This window comes from Hemitrygon akajei, chromosome 8, assembly GCF_048418815.1.
Source record: "Hemitrygon akajei chromosome 8, sHemAka1.3, whole genome shotgun sequence".
In the NCBI taxonomy this organism is placed as follows: Eukaryota; Metazoa; Chordata; class Chondrichthyes; order Myliobatiformes; family Dasyatidae; genus Hemitrygon; species Hemitrygon akajei.
Window position 1 is genome coordinate 7,716,480 of NC_133131.1, and position 25,959 is coordinate 7,742,438.

Below are 25,959 nucleotides of genomic sequence, written 5' to 3' on the forward strand. Positions count from 1 at the left end.
GAACACAGTGAAGCCAACACACACAAAATGCTGGAGGAACTCAGCAGTTCCTCCAGCATTTTGTGAATGCTGCTCAGATTTTCAGCATCTGCAGATTTTCTCGTCAGTGAAGCTAATGTGCTTTCCCAGCATTTCATGTACTTTTTCCATATTTCTGTTATTCCCTCAACATGAGGACTTCTGAAGGGACGGGAGAAAATGGTTCGGCAAACAAGGTCAGAAAATAAACTCAACTTATATCACACATTTACGATATAAAGTGATATTCAGAACCAAGATCAAACAATGAAAAATCCAAAGCAACTGTAGATGTTGGAAATTTGCAATAAAATCAGAAAATACTGGGAACACTCAGCAGGTCAGGCAGCATCTGTTAAGAAAGAAACAGTTAATATTTCAGTTCAGAGATTCTTCAGTGCTGTTGCAGCTTGAAGTAATGAACATGTACATTAAAATGAGAGCCTTTCCTCTTTTGCAAAAGGCAAAAATATTGCCTATTTACATCTGTCAAGTGAAGACTATCCTAGCTAGCTATATCATGGGCTTGTATGGAACACCAATGTCTAGGGCTAGAAAAGATAGAAAGCGGTGGATATACAAAATCATATACAGATCAGAGATTGATCCTGGGTTGGAAATCGTACTTGACACACATTCCTCTTCTAATATAGCATGTCCACAATGTTCCGCGGAACGACACAAGCAACAAGTAGGTTGCAATTTGCAAGTATGAGCAAGAATCACAATGGCCAGTGACCCACCAGGTCATCAGGGACAGAGGTCTGTGCAAGACTGGAGGTCAAGGTTCATGAGAATCTGGAAGTAGAGGCCTGAAAGCCAAACCTAGTGAAGTCTGGAGGGCAAAGCCACAAGGGACAAAGCCTGAAGGTTAAAGACTGAAGGTAGAGGCTTAAAGGAGTCATAAGGATCCAAAGGAATCATGAGGCCCCAAGTCAATGAAATCAGAAATCCGTGCGAGTTCAGAAATCCAAGCCAGAGGATCAAATCCATGATCAGCATCCTGGGGTGAAGTCTGTTGTTGAAAACTTGATGTCTGTGATTCTGAGAGTCCAGGGACAAGGACTGGAAGCCCTGAGATGGCCTGTCCTGGGGTTGGAAGCCTGAGAGTTTGTTAGTGGATGGATGTGTGTGTGGGAGGGATGGGAAAAGGGCTTGTTTTGCTGTTATCTTGTTTTTTTGTTGCTGCTTATATTGTTTTTGTGGAACAGTGTAGGCATGCTACATTGGCATAGGAATGTGTGGCAACTCTTGCAGGCTGCCTCCAGCACACTCTTAATTGTGTTGGTTATTAAGCAAACAATGCATTTCACTGTATGTTTCAATGTATATCAGATAAATCTAAATTTAAATCTCAACTTTGATAATAAATTTACTTTGAATTTAAATATCCACTATCTAGATAGAGATTAAATTGTCATTTAATATATTACTGGGAGTAGAGTTTTCAGAAAATTAAGCCTTTTTTTCCTAGTCAGCTTAGGCATCCATTGTCATTTATTTCTTTTTAATAAAGTTTAATCTTCAATGGTACCTTAAGAGTATCTTAAGCCTTCTTTATTTTTACTGAACTGAAAACTGAAACTGAACTGAAACAAAGTAATTTTAAAATTCATAAGAGGAATAAGAACGGATTAAATAATACAGGAAGAAAAGCTATATTTCATTAGTTCTACAGATGTACCATGGAGAGCATTCTGACAGGCTGCATCACTGTCTGGTATGGGGGTGGGGGCGCTACTGCACAGGATCGAAAGAAGCTACAGAAAGTTGTAAAATTAGTCAGCTCTATCTTGGGTACAAGCCTCTGTAGTATCCACGACATCTTCAAGGAACGTGTCTCAGAATGGCAGTGTCCATCATTAAGGACCTCCATCACCCAAGATATGCCCTCTCCTCATCATTACCACCAGAAAGGAGGTACTGAAGCCTGAAGGCACACACTCATTGATTTAGAAACAGCTTCTTCTCCTCTGCCATCCGATTCCTCAATGGACATTGAACCTATGAACACTCCCTCACTTTTTTATTATTTGTTATTGCACTATTTTTAATTTAACTATTTAATATATACTAATTGATTTACTTTCTGTATTATCATGTATTGAATTGTACTGCTGCCACTAAGTTAACACATTTCACAACATATGCCAGTGGTATTAAACCTGATTCTGATTTGGAAGACTAAAACAGATCATGCTGCAAAAAGCACGTTTGAGTCAGAACTAGCTGAATGGGCATTTCTCAATATTACAATTTAACAAAAGCAGATGGAAATGACAGTAATATGATTTTTTTGTTCTGAAAAAGGCTCCCCTCATGGAGTGAGGTAGAGTTACACATATATTGATGCAATCACAGACCATTTTGTGACCAGAATCTTTCCTTCCAATGTCATTCAAATGAGGCATCAGCCCCATCTGCTGGTGTATCCTGGAAGTGTACAGCTGAAATACTGCAACAAGATCATGGAAGTTGAACTTTTTCAAATTCAAGGATTGAGAGAATTGAAGCTTATAGGGTTGAAGTGTGGAAGGTGTTGGTGAGGAAGGCACCTGTTGACACCTATGACTGAATGTTTGTGTGTCCACATACAAGAATATCACCATTTTGTGAATGTCAAGATCTTTGAGTCAGTTTGACGGTGCAACGTGGTTTGGTAGCATAGCGCTTTACAATACAGACAGCAATTTGGTCAATTCCTGTAAGGAACTTGTAGTACTCCCTGTGACTGCATGGATTTCCTCTGGGTGCTCTGGTTACCTGCTACTTTCCAAAGACATACAGTGTAGGGTTTGTAAGTTATGAGCATGCTATGTTGGCACTGGAAGCATGGCAAAGTTTGTGAGCTGCCCCCAGCACACCCTCTGACTGTGTTGGTCTTTGACACAATTGATATGTTTCACTGTATGTTTTGGTGTACATTTTACAAATAAAGCTCATCTTAAAGATCTTTAATCTTTAAACTGGCAGAATCTTGATCTTTACTCTTACCCTGTGCAGAAATCTACTACCCTCACTGTTTCACAGCCACAAGGGAAATCAATTGCACTGCGTAAAATTATAACCATTTATGAACTAGTCCCACTGAAAAATATCCTGAAAGTGTTACACAGAATCTAAGTTTTTAAAATGTCATGCTCAGTAAGCATGCATTTTGGGAAGTTACACAGGGGTAGTACAAAACAGTGGGCTCTAAAATGTTGATGAACAGAGGGACATTGGGATTCAAGTCAATAGTTCCTTGAACGTGAAGGCAGCATATGGCCAGCTTTATAGCTCAGGGCAGAGAATACAGAAGTTGGAACATTATGTTGCAACTAATTATAGAAAGAATGTGATTGTGCTGGAGAGAGTGCACAGGAGATTCACTCAAATATTGCCTGGGCAGAGGACTTCAGTTACAGGAGAGAATGGATTGGTTGAGTATGTTTTACCAGGAGCAAAGGCAGCTGAAGGGTGACTCAATGGAGGTATACAAAATAATAAGAGGCTCTGATAAGGTAGTCAGAATCTATTTCCCAGTATAGGGCTATCAAAGTTAAAAGAATACACTTAAAGTGAGAGGAAGGAGTTTTAGAAGAGATTTGAGGGGAATATTTTCTTTCTTTACAGAGTGGTTGATATCTGCCAGAGGAGAATGACATTTAAGAAACATTCGGACATGTACTTAAATAGGCAAGACATAGAAGAATAGGAACCAAGTGTGGGCAAATAGACAAAAAGGATTTGGTGGATCAGAGAGTACGTTTCTGTGCTGTACAACACTTTGACCATGTCAGTGATTAATTACTTCTTAAAAACTCTGGATCTAAAAACATGGACAAATTTGAAAACAACAGATTTTTAAGCCCATTTATTATTTTGTTGATTGAGCTGTTGCACTCTGGGAATCCTTTTCACAAGAGATGGGAAGAGCTAGAGCAGACCTTCTGGCCCTTTCATCCTGCTCTCCCATTCACCGATTATAACTGCTCCTCACCTCCATTCCAAATAACCTACCACTGCTTGTTCTTGAGGTATGCTCTGTTCCTAGAATCCTCAGAGGAATATCCTCCACATCAAGCCCTTTAAGAATCTTGAATGGTTTGACTACATCTTCTCTCATTCTTAAAAACTCAGGACACAGTACCAATCTGACCTCATAACAAACCCAACATCCCTGTAACACCAAGTTGTAAATCTTGGCTGTACTCCCTATGTGGCAAGTACATCCTTTTTTAGACAAAGGATACCAAAAACCATACTCAATACTCCAGATGCACTCTTACCAAAGGCCTACAGAATTTAAAAAAACCTATTTTTATATACTTGTAATCAAGCCCTATCCCAGTAAAGGCCAACATATCAATACCTTCCTAAAGCACTTGTATTCAATTACTTCAAATGATGGTAACAGCAACAACATCAGAAAGGCCAGATCCATACCACAGAAATAACTACATCTTTGTTGTCAGTTTTCTTCAATCAGGAGACAAAGCTGTCACTTTACTGCCAAGTTCAGAGTCTTGGCTATTACTGTTTAGTTTTAAAATAACGAATAATGCAAAAACTCCTGAAGTGCAAAGCCAGGGCTAAATAGTTCAAGGATGAGAGATGGTAACCGAAGCAGTTCAAATGTGAACACCAAAATTTGTATTTGTATAAAAATTAACACCTAATGACATAGCTTCAAATCTATACTATGCCTATTGAACCTGGCCTGAATTTTCTTCTGGGTTCAGTCTCTTCATTCAGTTTTGTCATATCTACCATGCACATCTCTTAAATTACTCCCTAAAGTCTATAAAATAACTTCCCTGAAATACAGCAGTATTACCAAACTAAAAATCAATGTAAAATACTAACTTTTAAATTCAGGAATGTAAATATTTATGACCCTGATTTAAAAAAATGGAAATATGAGTATTATTTTTCTGATAGTCACTCAAATTATTCTCATGAATGATATTAAGTTATCAGGATTTAACTACATGGTAATAAACTCTCTCTACATATCACATAAAGCTAAAGAGGACAAAATCTGAATTAAACTGCACTTCAAATGTCACGTACAAACAAATGGAAATTGGAATTATGGAAAAAAAACTGTCTGCATGAAAGAACCTTAAAACTTTTAAACCTTAAAAAGGATAGAGGAAAAAAAATCCAAGTCTTTAATAAAAGGAGCTATAAGTAGACTTATGCAACAAATTTAGGAGAGCTAATGGCGCCTAACGGCGACTCCTTTGCTTGCACCTTCGGAAACAGCTCTATTTCCATCTTTAATATCTCTAGTTTTCCCTTTCAGGGTTCTTTTGAAGACCCTGACCTGGAGTTGCATGCTGACGACAGCTCTTTGCAGGAATGGAACCTGCTGTCAAGGTTCCATACCTTGCTGTTGTCCAGCACACCAAAGGCTCGGCCTAAGAGTCCAGCTCAAATTCAGAAGCCTAGGATTTCTGGGATCTGGAGAAGGGTAGATCGAGGATTGGTGTCACAACAGGAGACCCATGTGTCGTCGGAATATCTGCTGTGTACCTGGAGACCTGTGGTCCTTGTGATCTTCAGGTATGAGAGCTCAAAAAAAGCAACGTAACGGACTTTTAACATCGTAAACCAGCAAGTTGTTTGTTATGTCTCCCTGTTCGCTGGGAAAATGGAGACACCTCTTTCTCCCTTATTAGGGAGAGAGAGAAAACCTGCAATATGTCAAATACTGAGTGAAACAGTCATTGAGGTAACTACAAATCTGTGTCCTTGCTATTGCTTTGCTCATGCTTGAGTGCTCAGTGGCGGTGCCAATGCTTGTTTTTTTGCCCGTGGTGGAAAGGGGGATTGTTGCTTGCTGCCACTTATGCACGAGGAAGGAAACGGGGGGCCGGGGGGGGAGACTTTGGGGTTCTTACATTTAACTGCTGTTCATTCTTTGGGGCACTCCTCTGTTTTTGTGGATGGTTGTAAAGAAAAAGCATTTCAGGATGTATAGTGTTTACAATTCTGACATTAAATTGTACCTTTGAACAAACAAGTGAAACTAAAAGGTCTGGCAAAATATAAGAAAATAGACCACTGGTAGATAGTTAAGGTTGGAAAATGTGTACAGCCAGTTTGTCGTGAACAAAGCCATTGCTCAAACTCAGTTGTTACAAGGCTCAGAAAACAGTACTCTTGAATATAGTTTTGTACCTTATTCCTTTCCAACAGCATTTGAGTGATAGAAATGAAGAGGATTAGAAATACAAGGAAATTCAAGAGAGCAAATAATGACACTGTTGTATTTTTGCTTTAATTGTTCAGACTACATTGAGGAATTTTGCCACAAAGCATAAAATTGTTATTTCTTTCCTTCAACCAGAACCAGTACAAAAAGGGGACTTCTTGTGGGCTACATGACCTTGAATTATCTCTGTCTCTCAGCCATCACTTAACTTGGTGGGTAAAAATGTGTTTTAAAAAGGATCAGTACTCAGCTAATAACTAAAGGGAAAAGTTTAAAGGGAACATGAGGGGGGTGCTTCTTCACACAGAGAGTGGTGGGAGTGTGGAATGAGCTGCCAGATGAAGTAAATGCAGGTGCACTTTTAACATTTAAGAAAAACTTGGACAAGTACATGGATGAGAGGTGTATGGAGGGATATGGTCCAGGTGCAGGTCAGTGGGACTAAGCAGAAAAATGGTTTGGCATAGCCAAGAAGGGCCAAAGGCCTGTTTCTGTGCTGTAATGTTCTATGGTTCTATTTTAGCTACAAGTTATCAGATCTCTACAATTCCATTTCATTACTTGCCAGTTGCTTATTAAATACAACCAAAAATCTCCCAACAGTACATTTGAATTTAAGTAACTAATTAACTTACCAAATAGAGCAGGAAAGTGTGCAGACCTGTCCCAAGCCCAACGGAGGACAAGATACCCAAGCCTACCCAGTAGGCACACCACAAAAACTTCTTTTCCACAAGTTGCACAAACTGTCAAAAGAGAAAGAGAGTAATTACTATTTTTGTATCACTCATAAATTTTTTGAATACATTTTAACATGCAGAGCCATTAATGCTGAAAAGGAAAATAATTTTTGAACAGAATTAATCCAATAGATTAAATACTTCCCAAAGACAGAGGAAAACGACGTCGAACTTTAAACAGCCAAGCACACTCAGGCTAGTGAGGAAAGACACTGCATTAAAAGTAATAGTTAAATGTTTTTACCTTCCAGATTACCTACAGATGATACAGTTTCCATTATTTTTACTAATGGCAAAATAATGTATACCAAGGTGCTTCCACAGCAACATTTCTTCAAATTTTTTAAATATAGTCCCAAGTTACGAACGTCCGACTTACGGTACTTATGAACCGAAGAAGGAACACGCCGTCCGCCATTTTAAGTCGGATCACGACGCCATCCGCCATTTTAAGTCGTTGCCGTTGACACTGTGTTGAATGTGTAACTTTGTATTTAGCTTAAATTTTTCTTAGCAAGATTCACCCTGATCCTGACCCCCTGTTCCGGTCCACTGGTGGCACAGTGAGATCAGCACCAGGCTCGAGAACAGAGGTTCCCGAGTTCAATCCAGTGACAGACCACTCCAGTGCCGGGTTGATGTCAATCCAATGAGTCCCGTACCATCCATGCCGGGTTGATGTCGAGCTCGCAACTCAACCTCGTAAAAAAAAACACTGCCACCTTCAGTTTAAATATCCATGCGAAATATTGTGGAGGATCAAATACCCAAATCCAGCACAGCCCCCACTTGTCCCATTTAACCTGTCTCAGTGCGGTGGTCCTCAGGACCCAGCACACCTCAGGAGCTGGAGGAGTTCAGGACCCGTTTCTGTTCCATTGACGGGAAGCGATCGCGATTGAAAATAAAGTGGAAATAATAAAGCATTTGGAAAGAGGTGAAACGCCATTGGTCATTGGAAAAGCGTTAGGCTATAGTCGGTCAACGATCGGAACAATTTTAAAGGATAACGGATAAAGTGAGAATAATGGAGCATGTGAAAGGCTGTACCCCGATGAAAGCTACAATTATTACTAAGCAACGCAGTGGTTTAATTATTGGAATACATACATCTCTTAAGTGCTTTATATGCATAGAAAGGTAAAATATATACTATATACTAAGACAAACTTTTGACGAACTGACGCTAAATAATACCGGATGTACTTGTTCCGACTTACGTACAAATACGACTTAAAGACGGACTCAGGAACGGAATTCGTAGGTAACCCAGGGACTGCCTGTACATGTTTTATCTTCCACATTATCTACAGACGATATAGTTTTCATTGTTTTTTTATTAACGGTATGATAGTCTATACCAAGATGATTCCAGAATATAATAAAGTAACAAAATACATAATAATGGATTATTAGCAATTGAAATTTTAATAAAAACCTGAAAATGTGACCGAGAAATTGGGGGCTGAATGAATTCAGTCACAATATGCAATTGTCATACAGAAGCTTCTTCACATTTGAAATTATAGATTCATATTGAGAGACAGAAGTTCTGATACTTTCCTTAAATCACTTTAACAACAAGGTTAGGTAATTATTTAATCATGCTCACTGAGGCCTGACATTATTGCTTTATTTGATACCCAACACACTGCCCAACTGAGAACCATAGAACACTACAGCACAGAAAACAGGCCACTCAGCCCTTCTAGTCTGTGCCAAAACTTTATTCCGCTAGTCCCATTGACCCGCACCCAGTCCATAACCCTCCAGACCTCTCTCATCCATGTACCTATCCAATTTATTCTTAAAACTTAAGAGTGAGCTCGCATTTACGTCAGATGGCAGCTCGTTCCACACTCCCACTACTCTGAGTAAGTTCCCCTTAATGTTCCCCCTAAACCTTTCCCCTTTCACCCTAAAGCCATGTCCTCTCATATTGATCTCTCCTAATCTAAGTGGAAAGAGCCTACTCGCATTTACTCTGTCTATATCCCTCATAATTTTGTACACCTCTATCAAGTCCCCCCTCGTTCTTCTACGCTTCAAGGAATAAAGTCCTAACCTGTTCAGTCTTTCCCTGTAACTCAACTCCTGAAGACCCGGCAACATCCTAGTAAATCTTCTCTGCACTCTTTCAATCTTACTGATATCCTTCCTATAGCTAGGTGACCAGAATTGGGCACAATACTCCAAATTTGGCCTCACTAATGTCTTATACAACCTCACCATAGCATCCAAACTCCTACACTCAATACTTTGATTTATGAATGCCAGGATGCCAAAAGCTTTCTTTACAACCCTATCTACCTGTGACACCACCTTCAAGGAGTTATGTATCTGAACCTCCAGATCCTTTTGTTCCTCCGCACTCCTCAGTGCCCTACCATTTACTATGTCCTACCTTGATTTGTCCTTCCAAAATGCAACACCTCACACTTGTCCATATTAAATTCCACCTGCCATTTTCTGGCCCATTTTTCCAGATGGTCGAGATCCCTGTGCAAGCTTTGAAAGCCTTCCTTGCTGTCCACAACGCCTCCAATCTTAGTGGCATCAGCAAACTTCCTGATCCAATTTACCACATTATCATTTAGATCATTGACATAGACAACAAACAACAATGGTCCCAGCACAGATCCCTGAGGCACACCACTAGTCACAGGCCTCCAGTCTGAGAAGCAGTCATCCACTACCACTCTCTGTCTTCTCCCACATAGCCAATTTTGAATCCAGTTTACAACCTCTCCATGGATAACTAGTGTCTGAACCTTCTGAACTAACCTCCCATGTGGGACCTTGTCAAAGGCCTTACTAGTCCTTAAAGTCCATGCATACAACATCCACATCCTTTCCTTCATCTACTTTCTTGGTAACCTCCTTGAAAAACTCTATAAGATTTGTTAAACATGATCTACCACGCACAAAGCCATGTTGACTACTCTTAATCAGCCCTTGGCTGTCCAAATACTTGTATATCCGATATTTCAGAACACCTTCCAATAATTTACCTACTACTGATGTCAGGCTCACCGGCCTGTATTACCTGGTTTACTTTTGGAGCCTTTTTTAAACGACGGAACAACATGAGCTACCCTCCAATCCTCCGGCGCCGCACCCGTGACTAAGGACATTTTAAATATTTCTGCCAGGGCCCCTGCAATTTCTACACTAGTCTCTCTCAAGATCCAAGGAAATATCATGTCAGGCCTGGGGGAATTATCCACCTTTATTCGCTGTAAGGCAGCAAGCACCTCCTCCTCTTTAATCTCTATATGTTCCATGACACTACTGCTTGTTTCCCTTCCTTCCATATACGCTATGCCAGTTTTCTGAATAAATACTGATGCAAAAAAACTGTTTAAGATCTCCCCCATCTCATGAGGCTCCACACAAAGATGACCACTCTGATCTTCTAGGGGACCAATTTTTTCCCTTACTATCCTTTTACTCTTAATATACTTGTAGAAACCCTTCTGGTTTACCTTCACATTAGCTGTGAAAGCAACCTCATGTCTTCTTTTTGCCTTACTGATTTCCTTCTTTAGTATTTTCTTACATTTTTCACTCTTCAAGTACCTCATTTGTTCCTTGCTGCCTATACCTGCTATAAACTTCTCTTTTTCTTAACCAGATCGCCAATATCCCTTGAAAACTAAGGTTCCCTATGCCTGCTAACTTTGCCTTTAATCCTGGCAGGAACATGCAGACTCTGCACTCTCAAAATTTTGCTTTTGAAGGCATTCCACTTACATCCTTGCCAGAAAACAACTTATCCTAATCCACTCTTCCTAGATCCTTTCTCATTTCTACAAAATTGGCCCTTCTCCAATTTAGAACCTCAACTCAAGGACCAGACCTATCCCTATCCATAATTAACTTGAAACTAATGACATTATGGTCACTGGACCCAAAATGTTCACCTACACATACTTCTGTCACCTGACCTGTCTGGTTCCCTAATAGGATATCAAGTATTATATCCTCTCTCATAGGCACCTCTATATATTGATTTAGAAAACTTTCCTGAACACATTTTGACGAACTCCAAGCCATCTAGCCCTTTCACAGTGTGGGAGTCCCAGTCAACATGTGGAAAGTTAAAATCCCCTACTATTACAACTTTGTTTCTTACATCAGTCTACTATCTCTCTACAGATTTGCTCATCCAATTCTCTCTGACTATTGGGCTAGCTATAATACAACCCTATTAGTGTGGTCACACCTTTCCCATTCCTCAGCTCCACCCATATGGCCTCTGTAGACAAGCCCTCCCGGCTGTCCTGTCTACGCCAGGGAAAACAACACAGTTGTGCTAGTAACGCCATTCCTCCCCCTCTATCACGTCCGAAACAACGGAACCCCGGAACATTAAGCTGCCAGTCCTGCCCCTCCTGAAACCAAGTCTCACTAATAGCAATAATGTCGTAATCCCACGTGCCAATCCACACCCTAAACTCATCTGTCTTATCTACAATACTCCTTGCATTGAAATAGATGCAACTGAGAACATTTCTATCACATACTAACCTTTGATTTCTGTCTGTACATGCAGTCCTCACATGACCTTTATCCTCCTCCACCTCACTATCTGCTCTAACACTCTGGTTCCCCTCCCCCTGCAAATCTAGGTTAAACCCCCCCCAGAGCAGCACTAGCAAACCTACCCACAAGGATGTTAGTCCCTCTCCTTTCAGGTGCAAACTGACACGTCGGAACAGGTCCCACCTTCCCTGGAACAAAGCCCAATTGTCCGGAAAGATGAAGCCCTCCCTCCTGCACCATCTCCTTAGCCACGTATTTAGCTGAATTATCTTCCTACTTCTAGCCTCACTAGCACGTGGCACAGGTAGCAATCCTGAGATGGCAACCCTGGAGATCCTGTCCTTCAACTTTGCACCAAACTCCCTAAACTCTCTTCGCAGGACCACCTCCTCCTCCTTCCTATCCACGTCATTGGTCCCTACATGGACCACGACATCTGGCTGTTCACCCTCCCTCCTGAGAATACCGAGAACTCTATCTGAGATATCACGGACCCTGGTACCAGGGAGACAACAGACCATCCAGGATTCTCGATCTCTCCCACAGAACCTCTTATCTGTCCCCCTAACTATTGAATCCCCTATCACTACTGCCCTACTCTTTTCCTTCCTTCCTTTCTGAGCTGAGGTCAAAAGAAAACTGAAAACCAGGACAGGCAGCATCTGTGGAAAAGCAAAGTTAATGTTTCAAGTTTCCAACCCTTTAACAGAACTGAAGGGTTAGAAAACCATTCCCCTTTCCAAAAATATTGCCAGCCCCGCAAAAATATTTTCATTTTTCAGGATCTATAGGATCGGTTTTAATTTGTTTTCACCATCATAGTTTCTTTTTCATTTTCAAGAAAAGTTAAACATTCTGCCAGAAACTGGCCAACATCATATCTGAAATATTCCTAGTCTTTATGACCAAAGAAATTCCTCCACAGCTTAAAAGAGGTGTTCCCAACCTGGAGTCCATGGATACCTTGTTTAATGGCTTTGGTCCATGGCATAAAAAAAGTTGCTCGGAGTGTTCTTTTGTCTTCATGGTGTAGTTTTTGTCAGGATACTGACTCACCAGCAGGTGGACCTTCCACATACAAGTGTATTTTCACTACAATCAATTGAAACACCTTGACTCCAAGAACAGATCTTCATTTAACTAATTATGTGATTTCTGAACCCAACTGGCTGCACCAGTGATGATTTGGTGTGTCATTTTAAGGGAGGGGGGTGGTGAACATTCATGCAGTCAATTATTTAGTGTTTTATATTTGTAATTAAGTTACATCACTTTGTAGAAATTTGTTTTTACTTTGACATGATAGTTTTTTTCTGTTGACCCATGTCACAAAAACCAAATTAAATCCACTGTGATTCAATGTTGTAAAACAATAAAACATGAAAACTTCTAAAAGGGGGTAAATACTTTTTAATAGCCACTGCACATCAGCAAACCAGATTATCAAGGTGCTATTCATTGATGAGTAAATATTTACGGATAATGATTGAACCACAGACCTTCTCTTGGGTTTAAAATGCCACCTTAACAGAAGAAAGCTACAGTATATTGGCCAAATATGTATCAAATTTCTTTCAATTTGACATCATGATCTATTGTTAACAAAAGTAAAATCATTGCAAAGAAATGCAAATAAACCATTTTACCTTAAAGATTTAAGTAATAAAGCCTGATGGAACAACTAAGGTAACAAAGCAAGATGTGGATTTCTGAATTATTATACTGTACATGGAAAACCCAGAATGACAGACTGAACGTATAGTGAACTATCAACAGAGGGCCTTACACCTGATGACATGCATGGACTTTAAAGTTTTATATGGTGTATATAGAGACAAAAGGCAATAGAAAAATTAGTTACAGGCTGTTCACAGTAGATTTTCCTCACTAGATTGATCCCTGTTCAGAGGCATTTGTCCTGTGAAAGGTGGGGGGGGGGGGGGGGGTGATAAATTGCATGGATTCACTAGAGTTAAGAATAAGAGAGGATTGCAATGTTCAAAGGATATTTGCTGATTGTAACCAGGAATGATTACTATTTAACTTTCAGATACTAATCAGACATCCATTTAATAGCAATTAGCAGGATGGAGCTGGCAAGACACAACGACACTTGTAGGAAGCAAATAAAACTTCTAACAATTTTACCAAATACACTTTTTCTGGACTACAATCACTGCAATCCACATGCTGTAATTTCCCATCAGCAAATGGTCTTTTGAATCATCTGTATGACCTGGCATTTTTGTGGTATCCTGAAATAGTCGGCGAACTAGATTCTTGAGAATGCAGGTACAGTTACAGCGGCAATTGCTGGAGTGGACTGAAGCAGTGGGGCCCAGAACCGAGGGCAGATTTTAAAAACTGATGCTTGGCCAATTTAAGCAACGAGCAAGATTAAAAAGATTAAGGCATCAAAGCCAAGGGCAGAGGATGAACTGTTGTTCAGCAGGCTTCACTCACCTCAGCACTAAACTGACTCCTGACTCTGCAGCTGCAGCCATCTGAGTCGCCTCAGTGCCAGACCTGGCTCCGTGGCTGTGGCCTGCAGCCATTGACTTATGGACCAGCTGCAGCACTGAACTGGCTGTGGACATTTTTTCGGGGACTCCATGACACATGCTCTGTGGATTGATTTGTATGACATGTACTATCGTGTGTGACTACATTTGTGGTGTGGGATTTTTGGTGGAATGTCCTGTGGGACCATTTGAAGTTAATCCTTGCCTGGATATAGCACATGGTAACCCCTTGAAGACAACATCCCTGTGATAGATCACTTTGGTGGTAATTCGTATGTGGATTTGGAACGGCTTGACAGAGGATCTTTGACAACTGATATTTATTAATTACCGTCGTGGAACCTGTGGAATTCGACGTAATTGCCTTCTCTTTACATTTTACCTTGGATTACAAATATCTCTCTCCCATCATTTATTCCTTGGATTACTGAACTTTCCTACGCTAGCATCTCAAGACTCTAAGCCTTGTTCCCCCAGGCTTAATAGTTTGGGAGTTATATTTACACACATTTATGCACATAACATTGTTAACTTTTGCTTATCTTGTTTAAATTACAATACTATAAGTAGATACTTATGAAGATAGTGGTTTTAACAAACCCAGACTACAGGTGTAATCTATTGCTGTTGGTTTGTTTCTAAAACGTTACAGTTCCTAACAGTTGTATATCATATACATACTTTGACAATAAATGTACTTTGAATGCTGAATTGTGTTCACTGCAATACCCTATTATTACATTTGCTTACTGTTCCTCTGGATATTAACTCATCACATCAATAGCCTTAACCAGAGCTCACCTGCTGATGTTCACCTTCAACATAATAGGCCATTATAGCCACAGCCAACAAGAACAGCAGAGTCAGAACAAACCTTCGCCGTTCCCATAACCTGGAAAGGAAAACATGTTCAGAATGAGTGGAGCTCTGTGTCGGAAGCTCTACAACCGTTTATAGTTTTAGTTGGGGGCAGATAGCAAGAAAAAAAAGGAAATTGGCAAATTGGTTTATTATTGTCACATGTATCAAAGTACAGTGAAGAACTTGTCATGCAGTTTGAGAAATGGACTTGAGGCTACCAAGGATCTCTGTCCTCTATAGCCTCAAGTCCACTTCCCAACTTACCTTCCTGGCTATCTGTCTCATGAGCAAATTTAACAGCCACATATTAAATCACTTTAATCATGTCATTTATATAATTTAGAAAAAGTTGAGGCTCTAACACCAACCTTGCTTTATGCCACTCATTATAACTTATCAATCAGAAAACAACTATTTTATGCTTGATCATTTTCCTGAAAACCAGCTAATCTTCTATCAAGACCCTCTGTATCATCAACATTAAATGACATAAGCAATTACCATTGATGTGGCACTTTATCAACTGCCTCACGGCTGATTTTAGTACATATAGAGTGGATTTTGGTTAATTTGGGCAGATGCCTATTTGGGACAACACAAAGATCAAAAACTAATCAAGAAAATAACCAAGTATCCAGGTGTTCTTTCATTTATTTGGGACACTATGCCACTTAAATGGGACAGGAAACTTTTGCTAAACAACTTCCAAATAACTTCAGTCACATGCACTTCTGTGGCCGTTAGATGCAACAGCATGCTTAGAAGAAACGACTTTTAAAATAACATCAGTTGTGTTTGTCTTCAAAAGCAGTGATTTTTGCCACTGATAATTGGTGAGAAATAAGGACAGGGACAATTCAGAACTAGTTGCTTACTGCAGTTTCCAGTATTTGCATTTGGAGCTGCAGAAATGGCTGTGAGTGAAAATGAAAATGAACTTCCAAGTTATAAACTACAAATAATTTGAAGGTATCAGTAATCATCTTGAATGTTACAATGAAAATGAAGATTTAGAGGATGCAGTCGTCTAAAGCATTGTTTGAAAGCAGTCCATTATCTGAAATTAGGTACCTGTGCTGATTTTGTTCATTTACAGTCAATCAAAAGAGCATGGCAGCATACAATTCCTCCATGAATAACTATTAGAAATTAATCCAGTTTTGTAGTATAGATTGGGTTCTAATTTGTTCTGTATTTCATTTAACTACATAATTTGTTGATAAACACCTCAGGCTTCCAGCCGGGTACAGGTGTCAATTATAACTGACTTTTCGATGACGAACTCTGCCATCTTCAAGGATAATCAAAGAAGATGACAGAGTTTCTCATTGAAATGTCAGTTTATAACCAATACCTGTATCCAGCTGGGAGCTCGAGAAGAGTTTATTCATCATATAACCTAGATTCTTTTTCACGTAATTTGCTACTCAGTTAAAATGGTAAATTGTCTTCTTTATACCTTTAACTATTTCCAAGAAATTTCAGTTAATTGGGGCAACTGTTTAATTGGGCCAAAATGTACTGGTCTCAATGTGTTCTAATTAATTGGAATCCACTGTATTGGCTATTTTTTTTTAATTAGAGCATAATTGAAAAAGAACTGTCTCTCTGCCAGATTGTGCTGGAAATTCATTAATTTTGCAAATGTATATCTCATGGGCAGTTTAAATGGAAAAAGGGAAACCCTAAAAGGTTTCTCAAAAGGTCCTTCTCAGTTACAAATTGGTGCTAGAAAAAAGCAAAGTACACAGTGGGGAAAGAAAAATTAGTTCAACAGGAGACAAGTTTAGGCAAGAATGTTCTTTTTAATACAGATAATGCATACAAAAGCAAGACTCTCACCACATTCAAAAGAAGCTTATTTCAACATTCCTGACTGACATCATCACTAACCACAGAGCTGGGAATTAAAAACAAAGATCAGTTGAAGTCGGAGGGTCCATTTGATGAAAATTGGCGTGAGTAGAAGTACACCAGGTGGATTCTTCCTACTACCAGCTCATTAAATGGGTTCTTCAGCCCACTGCATCCATGCCCTTTGTCCATCTACACTTATCCCATTCGCCTGCATTAGGACCACCTGACATCTTGTCTATTTAGGTGCCATTTAAATGTAATTTGTATCCAATTCCATCATCTCCTCTACCAATACATTCTACATATCAACAAGTTTCTTGTGGGGAAAAATAAATCTTAATCTTCAATACTCCTTCCTGAAAAATGCCATTTTGATACCCCTTTGATTACCCCATTTATAAGTGACACACACAACACAGGAAGCACTGCAGTATTTAAAGTTGAAATATTAAAAACCTTGTTTATGAAAAATCAATAACTTTTATTACTCGATCTTGCCTGCTTTGAATGTCTAAAAACCGTTCTATGAAAATCTGTTGTTAAAAAAAACTCTTACAGTCACAGTGCTGCAGTGGAGAATGAAGGAGCATCGTTAGCAGTTTGAAAAGTGAAGTTAATGACTTTAAAGCCCAGATACACACCAAGCTATGGAACCACACAAGGACATCCTTTTTTTAAATAATGTCAACAAGGAATAAATGAACTACTCTTTACATGACAATACAATCGTCAATGCCTTTGTTGTGGCTTCAATATCAATAAAGTTGATTAACAGGTTAACATTACACTGTTAATGTAGTTGGCATGGATTCATTGGGGCAAAGGGCCTGTTTCTCTGTTACATTGCTCCATTACTCTGAGTTATGGTATGTAGACATTAGGCAGAAACATGTTGTACAGGGTCCATCACCAACAATTGACTTGACCAAATCCACATGTGAAGCCCCACGATGGTCTACACTCTAGTGGTGTTTTCTAAGTAGTGACCAGGCTCTAAAAGGACAGAAAAAAACCTGCACCCTGAAAGATTCCAAAAGCACTGAGAGCAATCAAAGCTTCCCTACCCCAGCTGAGACAGCTGCAAGTGCCTTTTACACTTTGAAAATCAAAAGGACATGGATCCAAGGTGAGAGGAAGAAATTTTAAATGTGGTCTGAGAGGCACAGCTGATAGCTGGAATGCATTGTGAGGAAATGGTGGAATCAGATACAAGATTAAGAGACATTTAGAAAAGTAATGCATGGACAGCTAAATGAGATTAGTGTGGGTGGCATAAGGTCAGCTAAAGGACATGTTTCTGTGCTGAATGATGCTTTGACTTTGAAATATCACTGATATTGTCATACACAAAAAAATAAAATTAATGCAAACATAAAATTAAACTAATATGAAGAATCTACCATTCTTCCCCCTCCCACCACTCCTTGGCTGACTTTTCACCACTTCACCAAAATTCCTCTCAAAATTATTTGGATCAATTTCAGTACCAGGTCTAATCTGGCAGAGAATCCAATAGTTGATTTCTCCCAGCATAAATTTTAGAAGGAAGAGCTGTGCTGCTGCGAAATTCAGCACATTAAGTGCCTTTTCCCATGAAGTTTAGAACTTCTGCATTTGATAATCCATGTTCTCAAGTGCTGGACATTATTGTTTAAAATGACACACACAAAAAGCTGAAGGAACTCAGCAGGTCAAGCAGCATCCATGGAAATGAACAAACAGTTGACATTTCAGGCCAAGACCCTTCCTCAGTACCGGAAAGGAAGGAGGAAAGATGCCGAAGTAAACTATAGGTGGGGGGGGGGGGGGGGGGGTGAGGAAGAAGAATAGGTAGGCATTAGGTAAAATTAGGTTTGTGGGAAAGGGCTGGAGAGGAAGGAATCCCAATAGGAGAGAAGAGTGGACCACAGACGAAAGGAAAGAGGGAGGGGCACCGGGGGAGGTGCTGGCAGATGAGAAGAGGCAAGAGGCCAGAAAGGGGAATAGAAGGGGGGGGGGGGGGGTATTTTTGTTAAAACCAGAAGGAGAAATCTATATTCATGCCATCAGGTTGGCAGCTACCCAGACGGAACACACAGACAACCGACGCCACATGGAGATCACCCTCCCACCTGACACGCCACCAATCCATCCACCAGAACAGCAACTAGGTATCAGCCCACCTAGATGGAGCCAGGTGGAAAAAATTGTACATAGAGCAAGGGCCGCATCAGCCCCAGGTCCCAATGGAGTACCACACAGGCTCTACAAAAATGCACTAAGTGCCCTGGCTGTCTGGAACACACTCGCACTATCTGGCATCAGTTCCAGGTCACCAAGGAGGGAACAGATCTTCACGTGGTGTTCCTGGACCTCGCCAACACCTTCAGCTCAGTCCCTCATAACCTCCTCTGGACTGCTTTCGACTTCTTCAGGGTCCCAGTGGCCCCCACAAGCCTCATTAAGGCCTACTTCCAGGATGTGCAGCTATGTTTGACAACAGCAGACTACACCACAAGCATGGCAACATCTGGAAGTGGGAATTATGGCCTGTTATACCATCTCCCTGCTAGCCTTCACAATGGTCATGGAGGTGATCATTAGAGCATCTCAATGGGTAGTTGTTCAGCATATAAGACCTGGCCTGAGGCTGCCGCTTATCAGAACATACATGGATGATCTCACAACACTCACCACAACCAAGGCTTGTACTGTATGCCTGTCGAGAAAGCTTCAAGAGAATATTGAGCAGGTTCAGCTGAAGATCAAGCAGAGCAAGTCCAAAAGCATCTCCAACGTCAAGGGGAAGCTGGTAGACCAACGCTTCTACATGGGCAATGAGACGATTCCAACAGTCTTCGAGAAGCCTGTGAAGAGCCTAGGTCGGTGGTATGACGCATCCCTCAAAGACACAGAGCAGGTAGATCAGCTCAGGAAGGATGCCATCAGTGGCCTCGAGAGCATCGGCAGAACCACACTCCCTGGCAAGTTGAAGCTCTGGTGTCTGCAATTTGGGCTTCTTCCATGCCTCATGTGGCCACTAACCCTGTATGAAGTTCCAATCTCAAAGGTGGAAAAAGCTGGAGAGATTGATCACTCATATGTAAGGAAGTGGCTTGGTCTTCCCAGGTGCCTCAGCAGCACAGGGCTCTACAGCAAAGGAGTCCTGGAGCTACTCATTTCCAGTCCTTCAGAGGAGTACAAGTGCACCAAAGTAAGACTAGATGATGTTAAGAGGCAAGTGATCCATTTGAAGCACAAGCTGCCCTCATCCTGGATACTGGGAGGAAATGGACTCCATCAGAAGCAACCCAGTAAGCAAAGGCGGCACTCAAGCACTGGGACATTGTGGGCAGAGTGCAGCAAAGGAGGAGCAGTCTTGGCCTTGGGGACAGTACACCAGCCTGGAACAAGGTTGCTCCATCTCAGAGACGCAGGAGATACGTCGGCAGGAGGAGGCAGCAAGGTGCGCAAAGGCCATTGCTCAGGCAAGGAAAGGGCAATGGATGAGATGGGAGGGAGTGGAGAAAAGAAAGATCTCCTGGAGAGAGCTGTGGGAGATGCAGACGTTCAGAGTGAGCCTCACCATCAGGGCTGCCTACGATGTCTTGCCGTCTCCCATGAATCTCAGCCAGTGGTATGGAGAGGTCCCCACGTGCTCCCTCTGCCTAACTTCAGCAACACTAAAACACATTCTAACAGGCTGCAAGACCAGCCTCACTCAAGGCCGATACACCTGGTGGCACAACCAGGTGCTTTGGTGTCTTGTAGCAGTGCTGGGAAGTTGGCAAACAAGCGTTAGCACTCTTCCTCCCCCTTCATCCCACTAGCCATTAACAGCATTTGTCTGGGAAGGTGAGAGTCAAGCCAGACTTGCCACATCAAGACCAGACACTGGGCGGCTAGGCGGAGCACGTGATTGGAAGATGGTGGCAGACTTAGGCCAGAGGCTCTGCTTCCCAACTGAAATCACGGAACCCAACCTCAGTCCAGACCTTGTGCTATGGTCTGCCTCACTCCATCTCGTTTACATCATCGAGCTTACAGTGCCCTGGGAAGATGCAGTGGAGGAGGCCTACGAGCGCAAGAAGCTGAGGTACACTGAGCTCACAGCGGATGTGCAGCAACGTGGCTGGAAAGCAAGGGTCCGACCAGTCGAAGTAGACTGCAGAGGATTTGTAGCCACATCAACATCAAGGCTACTCCAGGAGTTGGGAGTGTAAGGGAAGACACATCGACAAGCAGTCAAAGACCTCTCCAGAGCTGCTGAAAAGGGTAGTCAGTGGCTCTGGATGAAGAGAAAGGATTCCATCTGACTCCCCAGGTGAGTGAATGGTATCTAGGGGGTGAGCCCGGGATGCCAGGATTCACTGCTGAACCCTCTGGATGTGTCGTGGGCCTATCAGTGAAACACTGAGGAAAGAGGCTGCCCACTTGATAACCCAGAAGATGCCACCACTCACTTGGCTACCCCACAGAGTCTAGGCAGCATTTCTCAGGAGTGAAAATAGGGCTATTAACATCTAGTCCTACATAACATAACTGTTGTTTCTCCACCCCGAGAGTGGCTTCATTGTGGCACGAGAGGAGGCATCCAAAGTGCAGGAACTGGAACCGGAATTAAAATGTTTGGCCAATTGGAAGCTCTACTTCTGGTGGATGGAGCAGAAGTGTGCAGTCAGGCTTTCCCCCAATATATGATGGGTCTCAATGTACTGGAGGTTGCATAGGAACACCAGATACAATAGATGACCCTAGCAGAATCACTCGTGAAGTATTGCATCACCTGAAAGGACTGAATGGGGCCCTGAATGGAGGTGAATGGGTAGGTGTAGCATTTTGGCACTTGCAGGGATAAGTGCCGGGAGGTAGATTAGTGGGGAGTGACAAATCGACAAGGGAATCACAGAGGGAGCAACTCTTGTGGAAAGCGAAGTGTCGGGGGGAGATAAAGATGTGTTTGATGGTAGGATTCCTTTGAAGATGTCATAAGTTACAAAAAACGGTGTGTTGGAAGCAGAGGCTCTTGAGGTGGCAAGTAAGGAGGTGGTACACTTTGGAAGGACAAACTCCAAGGCAGAGTACAAAGTAAAGGGCAGGATACTTGGGAGTGTGGAGGAGCAGAGGGATCTGGGGGTACATGTCTACAGAACCCTGAAAGTTGCCTCACAGGTAGATAGGGTAGTTAAGAAAGTTTATGGAGTGGTAGCTTTCATGAGTCGAGGGATAGAGTTTAAGAGTCGCCGGGTAATGATGCAGCTCTATAAAACTCTGGTTAGGCCACACTTGAAGTACTGTGTCCACTTCTAGTTGCCTCACTATAGGAAGGATGTGGAAGCATTGGAAAGTGTACAGAGGAGATTTACCAGGATGCTGCCTGGTTTAGAGAGTATGGATTATGATCAGAGATTAAGGGAGCTAGGGCTTTACTCTGGAGAGGAGGATGAGAGGAGACATGATAGAGATGTACAAGATATTAAGAGGAATAGATAGAGTGGACAGCCAGCGCCTCTTCCCCAGGGCACCACTGCTCAATACAAGAGGACATGGCTTTAAGGTAAGGGGTGGAAAGTTCAAGGGGGATATTAGAGGAAGGTTTTTTACTCAGAGAATGGTTGGTGCATTGAATGCACAGCCTGAGTCAGTGGTGGAGGCAAATACACTAGTGAAATTTAAGAAACTACTAGACAGGTATATAGAGGAATTTAAGGTTGGGGGGGTTATATGGGAGGCAGGGTTTAAGGGTCAGCACAACACTGTGGGCTGAATGGCCTGTACTGTGCTGTATTTTCCTATGTTCTATGCTACTGTGTGACTCAAAGAAAAGAAAGGTGGAATCAGTCTTTGAACATTCTTCAGGCAGAGTGGAACAGATAGACAAGGTGAAATATTACTAGGGAGGAATAAGGGGTTCAGATTACAGTCATATCATCCATGACCTTACTGAATCGACAGTCAATTCTGCATTCTAGATTTAAAAAGCAGAGCTTTGAGCCAGTTTTCTCTAAATTAGACAATTGATGTCAAGAACTGCTTTCTTAAAATCAAGACAATCAATCAAGATTTTAAAGGCAGAGTTTTGCAGCAGTTTCTCTGAGCTGAGGGATTCATCAGAAACGGGGAATACAAGTAAAGCAGGTGCAAGCCAAGCTGGCATTCTCAAGTGTGCCATTTGTTAGAGTGGCTTTGGCTCATCAGGCTTGTGCGAAATTAGGCTTGAGTGAGGCAAATTGTTTTCCAAGTTACTCTGTTCTGATTTGTTCATTTCTCATTTATTAGAGTATATTGGATATTGGATCATTTTTCTCAATAAATAAATCAAGTATAATGTTTTTTGTGTTATTTATTTAATTGGGTTCTCTTTATCAAGTTTTAGGACTTACATGAAGATCTGATCACATTTTAGGTCATATTTTTGCTGAAACAGAGAAAATTCTACAATGTTCACAAACTTTCTAGCACTACTGTAGTTGTTAACAAACAGAGTTTATGTGCAGTGAGACTCCAAGCAAGGAGAGGCTGATGATTGGGCAAAATTGTAGTCAACAGGATGAGCTGCAACATAAAAGGTGGCCAAAATAGAAAAGGGTGAATATAGGACTGATGATGTTATATTTGTCTGTGTGCAGTATACAGGAAAGGTAGATGAACTTGTAGCACAGTTATAGACTGGCATGCATGTTATTGTAAACATCACTGAGTCATGGCTGAAAGAAGACAATAGCTGGGAGCTTAACGTCCAAGGATACACATTATGTCGAAAGGACAGGCAGCAGAGCAGAGGGAGTGATGTTGCTCTGTTAGTAAGAAATAAAATCAAACCATTAGAAAGAGGTGACATAGAATCGGAAGGTGTTGAATTGTGATGGATGGAGCTAAGAAACAGCAAGGGTAGAAAGACCTTTTATATACTGACCCCCAAACAGTAATACCGATGTAGCCTTCTAATTACAATGGGAAATCTAAAATGCACATCAAAAGGGCAATGTTACGATAGTCATGGGGGATTTCAATATGCAGGTATATTGGGAAAATCAGTTTGGTGCCGGATTCTAAGAGGAGGAATTTCTAGAATGCCTACGAGATGGTTTTTCAGAACAGTTCATGGTTTAGCCCACTCAAGGTTCAGCTATTCAGGATCGGGTATTGTACAATGAACCAAAATTGATTAAAGAGCTTAAGGTAAAAGAACCCTTGGGGGAAAGTGATCATAATATGATAGAATTCACCCTGAAATTTGATAAGGAGAAGCTAAAATCAGATGCATCAGTATTACAGTGGAGTGAAGGGAGTTAAAGAGGCATGAGGGAAGAGTTGGCCAGAATTGATTGAAATGAACACTGGCAAGGATGAAGGCAGAACAGCAATGGCTGGAATTTTTGAAAGCAATTCAGAAGGCACACGATATATACATCCCAAAGAGGAATAATTATTCTAAAGGAAAGATGACACAACCGTGTTTAACATCACAAGTCAAAGCCAACATAAAAGCAAAAGTAGAGAGGGCATATAATAGAGCCAAAAATTGGAAGAAAGTTAGAGGATTGGGAAGCTTTTAAAAACCAGAAGGAAACTAAAAAAGCTATTAAGGTAAAGATGGAATACAAAGGTAAGTTAGCCAATAATATTAAAAAGGATACCAAAAGTTTCTTCAGATACATGAAGGTAGAGCCATAGATGTAGTGTATATGGATTTTAGCAAGGCATTTGATAAGGTACCCCATGCAAGGCTTATTGAGAAAGTAAGGAGGCATGGGCTCCAAGAGGACCTTGCTTTGTGGATCCAGAACTGGCTTTCCCACAGAGGCAATGAGTGGTTGTAGATGGGTCATATTCTACATGGAGGCCAGTGACCAGTGGTGTCCTCAGGGATCTGTTCTGGGACCCCTACTCTTCGTGATTTTTATAAATAACCTGGATGAGTAAATGGAGGGATAGGTTAGTAAATTTCCAGATGACACAAAGGTTGGAGGTGTTGTGGATAGTGCGTTGGGCTGTCAGAGGTTACAGTGGGACATTGATAGGATGCAAATCTGGGCTGAGAAGAGGCAGATGAAGTTCAACCCAGGTCAGGTGGTTCATTTTGGTAGGTCAAATATGATGGCAGACTCTCGGCAGTGTGGAGGATCAGAGGGATCTTAGAGTCTGAGTCCATAGGACACTCAAAGCTGCTACGCAGGTTCACATTGTGGTTAAGAAGGCAAACAGTGTATTGGCCTTCATCAATCATGGGATTGCATTTAGGAGCCGAGAGGTAATGCTGTAGCTACCTAGGGCCCTTGTGCTCAGTTCTGTTTGCCTCACTACAGGAAGGACGTGGAAACCATAGAAAGGGTGCAGAGCACATTTACAAGGATGTTGCTTGGATTGGGGAGCATGCCTTGAGAATAGGTTGAGTGAACTCGGCTTTTTCTCCTTGGAGCAACAGAGGATGAGAGGTGACCTGATAGAGGTGTATAAGATTATGAGAGGCATTGATTGTGTGGATAGTAAAAGGCTTTTTCACGGGGCTGAAATGGCTAGCATGAGAGGGCATAGTTTTAAGGTGCTTGAAAGTAGGTACAGAGAAGATATCAGGGGTAAGTTGTTGTTTTATGCAAAGAGTGGTGAGTGCATGGAATGGGCTGCCAATGGCCATGGTAGAGGTGGAAACGATAGGATCTCTTAAGAGGTTCCTGGATTGATACATGAAGCTTAGAAAAATAGAGGACTATGGGTAAGCCTAGGTAGCTCTAAGGTAAGGATATGTTCAGCACAGCTTTGTGGGCCGAAGGGCCTGTATTGTGTTGTAGGTCTTCTATGTTTCTATACATGAGGATAAAGTGCAAAAGAGGATATTGGATCATTGGAAAATGATGTTGGATAGGTAATAATGGGGGTGAGGTCAAGTAAATGGCAGGCGAACTGAATAAATATCTAGATAGAAAGAATGCAGAGAGGATGTTTCCTGTTGTAGGGGAGTCTAGGACCAGATGACATCCCTTTAGAACAAAGTTCTTTAGCCTGAGGGTGGTGAATGTGTGAACTCCACTGCTACAGATGGCTGTGGAAGCCAAGTTATTTAAAGCAGAGCTTGATAGGTTATTGGTTAATAAAGGCATCAAAGGTTATGGGCAGGAAGATGGGGTTAGGAGGGATAATATAACAGCCATGGTGGAGCAGACTTGATGGATAGGTTGAATGGCACAATTCTACTTCTCTGTCTAATTTTGCATCGTTCTTCACTTTGGAAGAC

General features: G+C 41.4%; 1 protein-coding gene across 2 annotated transcripts in view; it reads right to left on the reverse strand.

The window, feature by feature from the left end:
- Positions 1–25,959, reverse strand: part of vmp1 (vacuole membrane protein 1) — a 175,541-nt gene that overhangs the window by 101,691 nt on the left and 47,891 nt on the right. For both annotated transcript variants that reach the window (XM_073053141.1, XM_073053140.1), the window contains exons 4-5: positions 14,829–14,919; positions 6,856–6,966 (exon numbers count right to left, since the gene is read on the reverse strand). In XM_073053141.1, the coding sequence (XP_072909242.1) occupies positions 6,856–6,966; positions 14,829–14,919 (202 nt within the window). The remainder of the gene's footprint in view (positions 1–6,855; positions 6,967–14,828; positions 14,920–25,959) is intronic.